At 39.7% G+C, this 15,311-nt stretch overlaps 1 protein-coding gene across 1 annotated transcript; it reads left to right on the top strand.

Annotated features, from left to right (window-relative positions):
* Positions 1-13,709: 13,709 nt before the first annotated feature.
* EAE98_004324 (uncharacterized protein) lies at positions 13,710-14,351 on the top strand (the record flags this gene model as incomplete). The annotated part of the gene is made up of 1 exon (XM_038951944.1): positions 13,710-14,351. The coding sequence occupies one exon, from the start codon at positions 13,710-13,712 to the stop codon at positions 14,349-14,351; it is 642 nt and encodes a 213-aa protein (XP_038811480.1).
* Positions 14,352-15,311: the final 960 nt, after the last annotated feature.

Below are 15,311 nucleotides of genomic sequence, written 5' to 3'. Positions count from 1 at the left end.
GATACATAGATACATAGATACATAGATACATAGATACATAGATACATAGATACATAGATACATAGATACATAGATACATAGATACATAGATACATAGATACATAGTACATACCTAGGCAGATTCGCTTCCAATCATCATAAAATTGAAGGGGAAGGGGGAGGGGATGGGGATGGGAATGGGGAAGAGGAAAGGGGATAGATAATGAAAACCGTTTCGAGTTGAGTTGGGAGATACTGGGTAGGTGGGTGGGTTGATAGGTAGGTAGGTAGAGAGAGAGAGAGAGAGAGAGAGAGAGATAAATACCTAAATAGAATTCAATGGTTTTATTTAATAATATAATCTAAATGGAAACAAGACTCTTTTCGGGATATTTTCTTTTGATATGTTATTTTGTAAGGGGGGCAATAAATGAAGAATTGCTTTGGACTGGAACGTGGACTTGGATTTGGACGGGAAATGAAGCAGTGGTTGGTTTCTCTCGAATAGATAGGGCAAATCGAAATACCTGATTCAATGATCATAACAATACCATCATCCATAAATATACTTTTCCATTTCCTTTTTCTCCATCTCTCTCTCTCTCTCCCTCTACCATACATACCGACCGATATCATAGTGTACCGACTTACGAAGTAGTGACTTTCGTCATTAGTTCTAGCTAGTATCACATCTCTTAGATCGAACCAACAACATAAGCCATTCGAATTTCTTGACTAAAGATACTAAAGATGCTAGAGAATGTTTAAATTCCTTTTGATTTTTTCTATTTTAAACTTTCCTTGCCATTACTCATTCATTCATCCCGTGACCCCCATCAGTTTGATCAATATATCTGCACCCAATCCCCGATTAAGATAAGATGAACGGAGGGAAGAAGATCGAAAAGGGCAGGACAAGAAAAGACTTTAGGGTATTTCTCGGGTCTGTCCTCCATCAAACCAAAGGTAAGGAACCGAAATCGATTGGCTTGGGATTTGAATGTGGTACGGACATGGAATGGAATCTTGGGCTGGTTCCGATTATCGATTATGTTGGGTTTGAAATGGTATGTCGGGTTTGAAATGGCATGTTGTGAAGCATGATATCTTGAAGGATTGGGTAGGGAGGGAGGTAGTCGGTAGGTAGGCTCGGTAGGTAGGTACTAGGTAGTTGGTGGGTTGAATGAAGCCGTGGACATTAGATATATTGGACCACCACCCTGGGCCATATACATTCATTCATATATATATACCTACCAGGTGGTATACATATAACATTTCAAGAGTCGAGTCGTATTAATTGAACCCCTCAAATATATCTTACATATTACTCTACCATCACCACTGACCGGTGACAGACGTCCATTCTGCGTACGCCGTAGGAGTACTCGGTACATTTCCATGTAAAACACTAATACTAATACTATCACTATCAAAATGAAATAAAAAAATGATCACAATTCTATCCATCCATGCATCATCGAGTGTTCATTGGTTCATGTGGAACAGGTTTCTGCAGTGATGGTGCGCTTCCTGCAGTTGGTTCATGTTGATCTCTGCAGATTTATATCTCATATACTAAGGTTATGGTGATATACATGAGAAGCTGTACGGAGGACCGATATGAATTCATATCATTCGTTATATCTCCATGTATGTACTTGGGTGGAAAGATTCGAGAATAGCCTTTTCTATATATACGCATATACGCATACATATATATATACGTATACCTAGGTATTTATATATGCAAATATATACAATACAAATCCGGAGCACATCCGAAGCACATCCAGAGCACATCCAGAGCACATCCAGAGCACATCCAGAGCACATCCAGAGGCAATCCAAAGTCAATCCATCCATCGACCTATCATTAGATCAGATGTATCATATCATGATTCGATACATTTTCGTGATTCGGTAACGGTAATATGAAATGGGAGTACCGTATGGAGTACTTACTTACTGACCAGGGAGTCTAGTAATGATTCGTACCAACACCCAGAAAGATGTCCTTCGAGATGCTCCCTAGAATCCGAGATGCTCCTGAGATGCAAGTCATGGATGAGAGACAATTACCGGGAAGTGGAGTTCGTGGATTCCACCACCAAATACTTCCGTACCAAATTGCCCAAATGGGGTATTCAATCTTGATAGATTAATCAAAAGTATCCATACCCACTCCTCCATACATCTTTGGGGAGATTTCGTGTTCTTTTTCCTTTCTTTTCCTTCTTCCTCTGCTGCTCCCCTCCCACATCATTCGTATTTTCCGGATTGGGTATAGAGTTTATCCAATTGCAATCTATTGGAATTGGAGCAGGGGAGTTGTACGCCCACAACATACATAAAACAGAAAAAGTTATTTTATCACTACTCAGTCCTGTATATACTCGTAAAGTCAAAACCAAACAAATCAAATCAAATCAAAACAAATCAAATCAAATCAAATTAGTTGAATATAATTGAATATTCCGAATCTCTATAGCAACGAACGAGTCTTCACTCATTACTCAGCACCATCACTCAATGTTTTCTTTTACATCAACTTCTCATATATCAAAAACTACTCAACTCCTCATATATCAAAAACTACTCAACGTCCCATCTAGATACACAACTCCAAGTATCACAATCACCATCACCATCACAATCACCATCACCCTTCTTCTACCTGCACCTCCAACCTCCACCTCATGTTCCCTAAAACTCAAAACCCCCCATCTCACCGTCCCACGTCTTACAAATTATACAAGCTCAATATCCCCTCCCCTACCCTCCCCTCCCCCCTCAAAATGTCACTTCTTAGTTCCTGTACACAATCCTGTACACAATCCACTCTGCCGGTTCTCTTTACCTTCTAGAATACGAAGAACCGACATCCTCATTTCGGAATAAATCATCTCCAAGTTCCAGTACCAAACAATTTCCCAATTCCAGAAAGAAAACAAAATCACCCAAAGAACAATCCAAAATGTTCGAGGCCCACGCATATCTCTTGACATTGTTTCCTAAAACAAGACCAATGAAACGTCCCAGAAGGAAATACCACGCCTCACCGCAAAGATATGATTCGACCTGGATCACGAACCCCTTTTTCAAAAAGGATCCATCATACTCAATCCAGTTAATATCGGCTGCGGGGCGAACCGATATGATGATCAAACTTTCATATACTAAAGGGACATGATGTGGTCTGTTCGCAACGATACGATGTGTGCTTCTGGTCCCCTATTTTCCCTGACCCAGTCCAGTCACTTCGTTTTTCAATATTGAATCTTTCCTTTCCTCACACGAAATCATCGATTGCGAGGAAGCAAAGGGAATGCTCATTTCCAATTCGATTACCGATTCTTGGATAATCAAAACACACCCATCATTTTTCAAGACATTGGTAGATCGGGTCCGAAGACTCCAATTGTCTGGACTCTGGAGATGCTATTTATATTATTTAATTGGAAGCGTAATCCTTCAAAACATGTCAAAAAAGCAATATGCTACCCGGATGAATTGCTTGCTTCTAGACATGTCAATCCCGTCAAATGAGACTTTCAGCAATCTGACTTGAGTCAATCAAATCTTCCAATGATGGCAAATGGAGTCAGTTCATCGTATTCTCAATACCCTTCCAGATCCCAACAGGTTCAATAGTTGGATGTTCATCCTCCTCATCACACTACCCAATCGGAATCACTATCTCGAGATCCCGTTGTCAAAAGGCTGAAATGATAAGAAGCCGCGATCAATCTTACCACCATGGATATCCAAGAGAAGAAAATGTTCCGATAGGTAGGCATTCATTGTAGCATTTCCAACTTTCACATATACCATGTTCTCTTACATCACTTATTCTTTCTCGTCGGTACCCTTTTTGATCATGTGATGCGTTGAAGAATCTCTCTTTGGTTCGCAATTTCAAATGATATGAGGATGACGAATCGATGAATCTGAGGTCCCTCATCACATGAATTGAAGTACGTCAACACAATTCCAGAACATCGGCGATAATTCGAAAACCCGTCAGTCAACCTGCGCAGTCGCAATTTCGACTCGACAAAATTCACAGTTCGATGCCCACTTACTTTTCCAGCCGCCATGAAACAGGAAGAGTGGAGCACCCCTCATCAAAAATCATCATCAACGACAAGCCTTGACTCGGGAATTGATCATCGTGGGAAACTCTAGAGCTCGCCGCGAGCCGTCCTTTCACCCTCTGGAACAGGAGATCCTCGCGCGATCAGCAGCAGCTTGGAGAATGTGGTGATCTGTGCGGTGAACGATGATGTCGTGTGCTCAAACTTGGAATTCGTGTTGCGGCTTTGCTTTACTTTGCTTTGTTGTGCTGTGCTTCGCGTCTATGTGTGTAGTACCTAGTAGGTATCGTATTGACAGACGCCGGGATCGTTAGTACTTATTATCGTCACGATATAAGCGTTTTACCTAGTATTTACTGGGAATGAAATGGTTGGGTCCGTGATAGTCGGTGTCTTGTTTTGGGGATTGCGACGTTCCTTCTCGTCGTGACATTTTTCAGCCCCAACTTATCTCTCAGGGCCCATTGTCGTCTGGGTATTAGCACCCTTGATCGATGTTACCGTGGCAGTAGGTAGTAAAATTGTTCCCTTGCAGCTAGTGCACTATACTATATCAGCTCCAGTGTCTACCAAACCTTGGAAGTCAACTCTTCTCTTCAAAGCGTTTTGCATATGAATATTTATCCATATGTAAGTCCAATATCACATCGAGTATGTATAATCTAGACAGTCCATCAATTCTCCATATCTAAATCTCATTCCATGATCGGTATCGCGTACTTGACAAACGGTAAATACTATATGAATATATGAATGAAAAATTATGTGTATATGTATATATGAGTTTTTGGGTAAATATATGAATATATGAATATATGGATATATGAATATATGGATATATGAATATGAATATATGAATATGGATATATGAATATATGAATGAATAAATATGTGTATATGGATTTATATGTAGATTTGTATATAGATTTGTATGTGGATTTATATAGATATGTAGATATATATATATATATTGAATATGAGAAGAGAAGAGAGTGGGATTATTTGGATTGGTAGGTGAGTGGGTAGGTAGATGGTAGGTAGATGGTAGGTAGATGGTAGGTAGATGGTAGGTAGATGGTAGGTAGATGGTAGGTAGATAGTAGGTAGATGGTAGGTAGATGGTAGGTAGATAGGTAGGTAGGTAGGTAGGTAGATGAGTAGATCTTAATGCCTGTCCTCCTATGATCCCTCATGCATGCTCCATACCTGCCTGAATCCATGCACTGAATGAATAAATAAATGAATGAATAAATAAATTAATAAATTAATAGATAGATAGATGATTAAATAAATAAATAAATATCAAGTATTAATATAGTGAGGTATAAAGAGATCGAATAATAAAGATATATTCATGAATATTATTAGTAATTAAGGATTTATTTATTATATACTAGATATTTATTTTTGCTATCTAGATACCTGCCTAGGTATATTTAATAAGATGTGTTGAACTAAGATATTCGATATAAGATTACTAGGTGGGTATTGAAGTTAAGATATATGTCTATATATATACTTGAATATAGTATAGTGTATTGGGAAAAGATAATATATCTGAAGGGTTTTGATTTTGATTATGGTTATGGTTATGATTATAGTTCTTGAGATATCTAGTAATTATAAAAATATAAAGATAAAGTACAAATAAAGTGAAAATAAACAGGACATCGATATTTTCACATTCATATTTGAGAGTTGAATTACCTACCTACCTACCTACCTATCTACCTAGGCACCTGTATCTATTGATAGTATCTAGAAAGTTCGATACCTATGTACTGGTATTGGGTTTTTGAATATAATATATGAATGAATAGATAGATAGATGGAGAAAGTTGGGATATTTGTGTTTTTGAGATGTTAAGATCTTGGGGTTTGTTATATGTATACGGGTTTGTTGGGTTTATTGGGGAAATGTGAGAGCAGGTTGGGAAGATAGATTTGAATGGGGTTTGGATGGTGGGTGGGTGGATGAGATGGGAAGGTTGGATGGGATAGGAGTATGTATTTAGGTAGGGTTGGGGAGTAGTGAGAGTGGTGAGAGTGGTGAGAGGATCTGGAGTGAATGGATTGAGTTTATCTTGGTGTTGTGATGATGAGTTCCAAGGTTGGTTTTGAAGTGGAGAGTGGGTAATTAGAGGGATGTGGTGTTGAGATCATATTTTAGGATGAGATATTGAGATTTCGAATGGGAAGATCGTAGAGTACCTATTCAGATATCAGGATAGCCAACGAGAGAAGTAAATACCTAGGTACATATCCCACGACAAAAATATTGCTAAAGTCGATATGAAATTCCTCAATTTGAGATCCTTGACGTATATAAAATCGATGAATGAGAGGATAGATGGGTAAGAGAGGCTTAGAAGGATATTCCAAATCCACAAACTGAATACTTATCATCAATATCAACTTCACAAATCTCATGTAGTAACTTAATACTAATGGAACCTGAATCCATGAAACATTCCCTTCCATCTGTAATTCAGTAATCTACAATATCCTACATTTTATCTGATCCCATCTCATCTCACCCTATGTGATCCCAAAAACAAGATGAACATATGAAAATCCCATAGTCCATAAACCTGAAATATCTGTAATCATCTATACCAATATTTCATTCTAAAACATTGTGTATCATAAATTTGACATATACAAGGTAATCTCACTTCCAACTTCCAGCTTCCAATTTCCAACTCCCATCCTTTAGATTCAGTCCCAGCTTTCGAATTTCTTCCTTACTCATTACGAACTACTCCAATCGACATTCATCTACTTAGCCATTCCTGAAACTTTTTTATATACACACGTCATCTGCAAAATCTTTCCTATCTTTCCTACAAATTTAAAAATATAATATCTATCTAGGTACTTAGTATAGATAGATGTACAAATACACACTAAGCACCTAGCCCATAAACCAAGACATTCCTATCAATGACTCAACTCAACAAAGAATTCCTTCCCTTCCCCCCAGACAACCAACCACCAAGCAAAAAAAAAAAAAAAAAAAAAAAAAAAACCTCCCCATCAAAAACCCTAACACCCGATCTAAACTTCCCCATCCATTAGCTCATTCATTAGCTCACTCACCAACCATCCCATCCCATCCCATCCCAACCCAAAATCCAATCACGCAATCTCACAGTTTTCCACTTCAATAAATCTACCTCTCACCTACCATCCAAATCTTACCCAATCCAGAAGATCGACAGATCAAAATCTTCTCCATATCCCAAAATGTCATTAAGTGTCCTCTACCTATAACACCGACTAGGTATCTTTAGCCAACCCAACAACCGCTAAACTAACCTCTAAACTAACCTCAAACACACACTCTAACGATCTGCAATCTGTCAAGAAACCTCAGTCCCCACTCTCTACCTCAAGATCATGACATCATGTATCCTCCAAATAATAAGCACTCAAAGATCAAGAGGTAGATAGATGAACACCTAGCGCTGCTAAAATCTCACGATTACATATCGACTCACAATTTGAAAAGGTGAACTTAACTTGTTATTGCAAAAGTCTACTCCGAATCTATGTATTCTAGATCTGCTCTGTGAGAAACAGTGTAGAGATTGTATAAACATACCCTGTAAATATCTAAATATCACATCGTTTAAATTCCAGGTTGCCCTAGATATTGTAGACACGTATTGAGAGAATTAATTATTGCGAAAAAATGACATGGACGATATTAAATATACCTACACAATTCGAAGTCTTGAGTTCCAGAGAGAATTGATTCATAAAATTGAAGAATGATAGGAAGGGGGTGTGTTGATGATTGTGCTGATGACTGTGCTAATGGGTGTGTTAGAGAATCTCTTGGGTTAGGTGTTAATAAAAGTCGTTGTTGAACTCATAGCAGATGGATATAAAAGAAGGAAGATTTCAGGAACGCAGGAAATTACCAATGAGAAGATACTTATAAATCGAGTCGAAAAACCTGTACCGGTTGTAAATCGAATACCTTTCAGTACCTACCTAGGCAATGGAAACAATATAAAGGGGTTGAAAGACGAGAAGCGAATACGAAGCACGGCCTTACGGCGTTAAGACAGGGATGTCGTCCATATAAGCTTGATTGGGATAAAGAATGGCATATTCTCCTAGACCGATTGGTTTTAAGATGATTAACCTGATAACAGGGATGAGCAATTGTCATTTCCCTTCGGAGCTCATGAAGAGCTAAGACTTCGATTTCTGGATTGCGCGTTGGGGCGCCTTTGGTATTCTCATGCCACGCTTTTAAAAGTCTATAATTAGAGTGACTACAACTTTGGACAGCTTCAAATCTAGAATGTTTGTTGTTTGAAGGGGGCAGACGAAAGACAGGGGGGACCTTGAATTATGCCTGTGCAAGATAAGACTGGCGTACCATGAGATCGGAGTCACATCAAACTTTTCTCACAATTTAACGAGTGGGATCAAGCCGCCAAGACCAGAGTCAGGACCAAGAGATATTTGAGTTGAGGGAGATGCTGTATCTTCCCGCTCGAGCAATGACCAGTCTACACCAGAAATATTGTGGTTGGTTTTGAGTCTTTTCACCACTCTTCCCCAGATAATTGGAGACCACATTCGCTTCATTGCATATTACCTTGTCCAATACTTAAAGAGATGTGCTGAAATATGGGAATCTGATGTAAAGTATTCAGTCTCATTCAGATGTTAGTGTTCCAGACCTGATTTAGTCTTAGAGTAGAATGAGTATTCCATATCAGATTCCAATATTTTAGTAAAATCCGAGTACTACATAATATGTGAAGTTGCCGAATGTGCCCAGTCTTATTTGGGGAAGTATGTAGGGGACATAAAGTAATTACTACTATATGGGCTTCCTACATAGTATATACTGAGTGTTCAGAATAATAAGGCGATACTGCATCTAGATCGGGATTGTCAGTATGCCTACTTTGAGGGAGGATTAGTCGGAACCGGTATGGTTCTCTCATGAATCAACAGTCATAAAAGATCTGCCATCACTCTGCTTATATATAGACATTTTCTTGCAATGGTAGTTGCTTGACAAATCCAATCATCCCGCTACACCCATCTTCCTGCTGCTCTCATCAGCCTGCCATGTCGATTCCCTACTAACAATACCCCTCTGTTATATTTATTGCCCTGTCAAGATTGAAAGTTCTCGTCTTGATGTGGAGATTTGTGGTTTCTCCATGCCTGTCCTGCCACTACCGTCTCTCAAAGCCCACTATGATTTTTTACCCTCTCCTCATCGTCTCTTTTTGAAAAAGGGGGCAGGGTACCGTGATTCTAGAATGCAGAAGAGATGTGCAGCTGGTTTAAAGAAGCTATCCTGCTCGACATAATCTCATCTGTGGCCATTCCAAGCTCAAGGTCACCAGGTTTTCGGGTCGTCGGACATCGAATTGACGGTATCGAGAAACATACTTCCCCTCATATAACTATCACTTATCTTCCACAAATACTCGGGCATGGTTGCCGGAAAAGATTGGGGAAAGATTGTCGACATGAATATTAATGATTTCCGGTTACTACCGTGAGAATAGTCCGCAATTTGCCAGTTAGCATGTGTATCTTTGAGGTCTTTGGGCACAATACCATGCGAAACCTGACCTGTCAGGGTTCTTGATCGAGGAACTCTTCAGAATCCATTGGCTTCTCACGATCTTATCGTGTATGGGTCCTGATCTAGGCATAGGAGTTAAATGCGCCACACGGTGTGTGCGTGGTAGATTAGAGTTATTGTTAAGATCTGTATGAGGCAGCCATCTCGTGGATGTGTTTGATAGTCGAAGCCTCAATATCCTGCTTGCTTTCAAGCTCATGGGAGGGTCTCATCTATGAGGTTGGCATTCTGAGATCCTGTATCTGCGCGTTCCACCGTTATGTTTCAGAATATCCAGTCCGATTTGATCCAGTCTGATAATCGCCGGCAAGATAACTTATTGCATAGATGTGGAACGAATGGGTAGAATCGAACTCGCCGCATTTCTTCATCAATATGCCACATCGATTTGGTAGAGGCTTGCGGAGAGAATGAGGTTCTGCAAAGCGGCGAAGGAACCTTCTAGGTTGTATTGAAATCGTGCGACAAGGGTAATCGGTGGCAACTCATCATTCGTAGCTGGTCAGCTGCTGGAATGAGGCATACAGTAAGCAATTTTCATCAGCTACTTGTTTGGAGATCGGAGCAATGTGTAGGTTAGTTGACTTTGAAAGACAAGGATACCATTTTAATGGCGTCAAGGCGAGGGGTAAACATTTGGAATGGATGTATAAATGGCGATAAAGAAATATTGCGGAGATGGTATCAAGAAAAGATATCGTCGAGAGCTTTTGTATACAGGTAGGTAGATTAATATGATGAATTTTACGGTAACAGATGATATTGACATGTAGAAGGTTGGTTATCGAACAATAGATGTAGTGAAATGGTGGAACAAATTTGTAACCCACAGAAAGAGCAGAGAGTCTCGACTTTACAGCGATTCACGGTGCAATTCCGGCACATATAAAATCCAAGGCGATAATATGTAATGCCTCAAATCAAGTGAATATAATACAAAATAGGAGGCATTTGAAATCTTGTTATCCAGAGCGTAAAGACGACAAGTGTGTATATTCGCTCAAGATGAATATAATATTGTAAAATATTTAGTATAGTAGCATACCATTCAAAGACGCTCTGGGATACTTCTTTTGTCAGTTTATATATCAATTCAGTAATATCATTCTATGTTTCTTTGCGCGCCTATCTTCAATGCTCAGTTGGTTACCTTCTATTTTGAAAGAGAGATATCTCACATCTCTGTCGTTTAAGATGTTAACACTGCGCTCTTGTTCTAAATTCGTAGGAGCTTGTATTTTTGATAATACCTAGGATGTCCTTTCTCTTTTAGTAGAGAGTGATTAGAACCTTCGCCTTTGAAAGAATTGATTCGACGACTTGTTTCCATTTACTTGTAGTTGCTCAATATGAGCGATAGCATGTATTCTTTTCCTCAATAGGACGACCATAACTTGAGGATCCAATAATGGAACTGCAGAGGCTGGCGGCGAGAATAGTTTGCCTGATCGAATGAAGTAGACAAATTTTGAAGTCCAGGGATGCGAGGAGAATAATGACCCCTCCGCTACAGGATATCGACAATTCGCTCCACGTGCATCTTGATTATATTTAATAACTGCCACACCTGTTTATCGACTTTTTTTTGCCAAGGAACTATTGAAGACTAGACATGTTTGCTACTTTAGGAAGTGACAGTGGACCCTCAGTCCATTTATTTGAAATCCAAGAAAATTTTGTAAAAATTTGATTATCCATTGCTTGAATTCCTGCAATCATACCAACCTCATTCACTGTTGTTTTTAAGCAGTTCGAAATTGAAGTCATTCGCAAGTACAGTATTGAGTTGTCGAATGGCCTCTCTATGAACGAAGAGGCTCTGCTCTCGAAAAGGAAAGCATGTGTATCTACCGCTCCCTTATTCTAGAAACCTAAATTTAGCTAAAATGATATATTCGTGTTTTTGTCTAATTGAATTATGGGGAATGCTGAATGATTGGTTAAAGTTTCGAGATCTACTGGTGATCACCGTCGTCAAAATAAACTCAACGCACTAGCGAGGAGGCTCCGCTTAGTCGTGGGTACATCAAAATCGAGATTCAATCGTTCTTACAACCCCAGAAATGAGATAAAATATTCTTTTGAGATTATTTCGACTGTCAATTGTTACTTCAAAACTTCAGAATGCATTATCGAGGTTTGATCAACTCAATAATATGGATTGATTTTACATCTCAGTCATTACGAATTGTTGTGTGTTTTTCAACAAGACTACTTTGACTAGCACCAATAAAGCTAGATCTTCTAATACCATGAAGTCACTCTTCACACATCAAATTATTACTTGTTCCGCTTAACTTTCTACGAGAAATTGAAGTGGAGTGATGGAACGAGATAGAATCATCACACAAACAAGATGAATATTGGTGAACGTATTGTTCCAGCGACTCCTGAGTTTATTAAACAGCAAAGACAAGGTGCGAGCATATTGAAGATAGTAGAGTTAAATTCACCAAGAATCATGCACAAGACAGGCGTATGATATGTCTCTCGATATCATTGAGCTTGAAGGATTGTGGATTGATTCTTTGCGAGTTCATTTGTATGATGAGTAATGACGTTTTTGAACATCGAGACTACCATGGTGAGTGAGGGAATGAGTTTCACAATAAGAATTCAAAAAGGGATGAATATGGTTGAAAAATTCAGTGTCCAGAAAAAGTAAGGTAACTTTGAATTGTACTGGGGTAGATTGTAATGTAATTGGCATATCACAGTGGCTCGTAAATCCGTTTTGATCAAGGAATTCAAATCATTATACGCAGACCCTATCGTATGAGGGTAAGATACAACCGTCAGATCAAATGAACTGCTAGATCATACCCATCTAATTGACTTTTTGGATCGTCCACCGGTCATATCATTAATGGTACGTGGGGTAGTACCAATGAGATGATGGATCCCAACTGAACTCTTAAGTTCGAACTTTACATACTTTGGTATGTATCGTGGGATACTCATCCAACAATGGAGAGATTTACTTTGCTTGAAAAATAACTATAAGATGATGATCGTGACTTGATCATCGTACCGAGTCCTATAGGATAGATCTTGATTGTTGAAAAGTTAGTAATAATATGGTATTCAACATGGGGCTAAGACAGTTAAGCTTTCGCTACAGTATACACGTTGATATCGTCGATAGAGCTAGGCATCAATGGCTCAATGATCTACGTACCTACCGTACAAACGAGTTACTTAGAATGTTCATGTCCATTTAAAAAGCTGAAGCCCCCCCCGGATTTCATTTTTCCAATCATTAACATTCACGAACACAACACGATTCTACTTCTTCAACCTACTTCCACAACCTACTTTCAGAATCTACTTTCAGAATCTACTTTCACAACCTACTTTCACAACCACAACAGACAGATCATTCAATCACAACAAAGTAAGTAGTCAAATTCTACCCTACTCCTCGAGACACCGTCCTAGCAGTACAAATTCATCGACCCTTGCTGGTTATATCTCTTATCTTCAGATGAAAGCATAGGATTCTACTCCTATCTATCACTGACGTTACGATCTTCCCTGTAACCCAATAAGCGAATCTCCTTTAAATATCTACAGCTTTGCAATTGTGAAAAGTCTCAAATCGATCTGTCACCGCAGAGTATCTCATTAGCCGGTTTGACGGATCAGATTTGATACATCATCAATTCCATAGCCAGGGTATCCAATAGTCCGGACTGCAGTCCAACAATATAAGGTTTTGAATATCCAAAAGCTTTCAAAAGCTTGAAGATGGTTCAAAGTTCCAATCAAATTCAATATCTCAAATCGGTTGAATGTTCTAATTGGTTGTGAGGGATTTGATAACCTTCATTGTTGGACTACAGTCCTGACTATTGACACTCACCATAGCTGTAAACATTTTGGAATACGCGTATCCATCAATGAATACTGTAGTCTGATCTCTTATATTATCTGATATGTCGAATACAGGCTGACAATTATTGTACTATAGAACCTCAAATCCAACACTAGGCATTAATTCTTTCAAAATGACCGACGTTTCAGCCGACCAGCAACTCGAGAGCCTTTTGATGTGGATGACGACAAATCCTGTATCCGATTCTGAGGCTATTTGGATTGAGGATTTACGCCAAGGACGGGTAGTCCCTACAGCTAATGATCAATCTGATACAATTAGCTGTCAAGACACGATCTCCTATCGGGGATCCCCTACACCAGAGGAGGCCAAACTACCATCGCCACCTACAACGCTTTCCGAGTCAGATGACTCAAAAATTAGGTCCGGCGAAGCAGCTGCTTCTCAACCACCCGGCCACAAAGTTGAGAAACGGGAGCGGGGAGTCGAGGATGTCAGTAGTACCACTACTGCACCTCTGGCCAAAAAGCCCCGCCAAAGAGCGAAGAAGACCCCTGCCAAAAGGCAAAAATCTTCCGCAGCCAAGATCCCATTGACTGCGGAGCAAAAAAAGGCAGCTAGGGAGGTCAAGGCTGAGGAGGAGCGCCAACTTTATCAGAAACAAGGCTTCAAGCCTCGGGTTAGGAAAGAGCTCGAAGTCAAATTGGATGCAATTGGCGTTCCACTACCAGCCGAGGGACTCCCGGAGGAACTGACGGTGGTCGAGAGGAAACCCCGCGCTCCCCGAACCAAGCCAAAGCAAGAAAATCCTTGATCACAGATCAGGAGATCGAAGCTGATTTGGTTTGGATGTGTGGTGGTTTGGATTGGATAATGCGGCGTTTGGGAGGTTTGATAATGCGGCGTTTGGGAGGTTTGATAATGCGGCGTTTGGGGAATTTTATGATGCGGCGTTTGGGGGGGGGAGGGGGTTCTTTTTAATTGTATTTGTTTGAATGGGTTGGTTGGTCTTCACTCTAAATGCGACGTGTTCTCAAGGTATATGATATGCAAGGTTAACTTCGGATATCATGGGTGCTTGAGACGCAGAATTCTTTCTCAATACAGCGTGCTGATCCCCGGTCAGCCGTTGATACATGTTGAGAGTAATAGAGTTCTGATACGTGGCGGATATTGTGAGGGCCAGCCCTGGAGGTTCATTCTTCTTGCTCGCTCATGCGAGTGGCGCAGTTTGAATCTGGGTTTGTTCTGACTTTCAGGTCAGAGCAGGCCAGTCTTTGGAAGGATGATGGGGCTTTTTTAATTTGGTGATGTAGGTTATTTTTAACTCATTATCTTTACTATTTGACTTCATTATGATGGGTGAAATGTGAATCTAAGCTTTGATTTTTATTAAGGCATGAAGCCTCTTCATTACCTGCTCTTGATTTTCAGACGACATGTGATCAACCTGGACTTATAATCCCTAAATCCGGAAAAGAGATATCATTAAGCCTACCTATATCAATGACTTACCATTACTTCTCTATACCCAGCATAATTCCCATCAAAATATTCGAGTCCACTACAGTAAACTAAAACTATCCACCGAGCTCTCAACCTCTCAACGCCCTCATCTAAGAGATATCATAGGCAGCTGGAGGTAATCTAATCTATATTTGAACAAACCAATCCTACCGCAACCAGCGAAATGCATATCAAACTTTTAAATCCACTTCTAGCACTTTCCATAGATACCAATTAATCCACCCACCCATTCATCCATTCATCCATA

This window comes from Botrytis deweyae, assembly GCF_014898535.1.
Source record: "Botrytis deweyae strain B1 chromosome Unknown BDEW_008, whole genome shotgun sequence".
NCBI classification, from domain to species: Eukaryota; Fungi; Ascomycota; class Leotiomycetes; order Helotiales; family Sclerotiniaceae; genus Botrytis; species Botrytis deweyae.
Note: the sequence above shows the minus strand (reverse complement) of the source record. Positions and strands in the feature narration are given on the sequence as shown.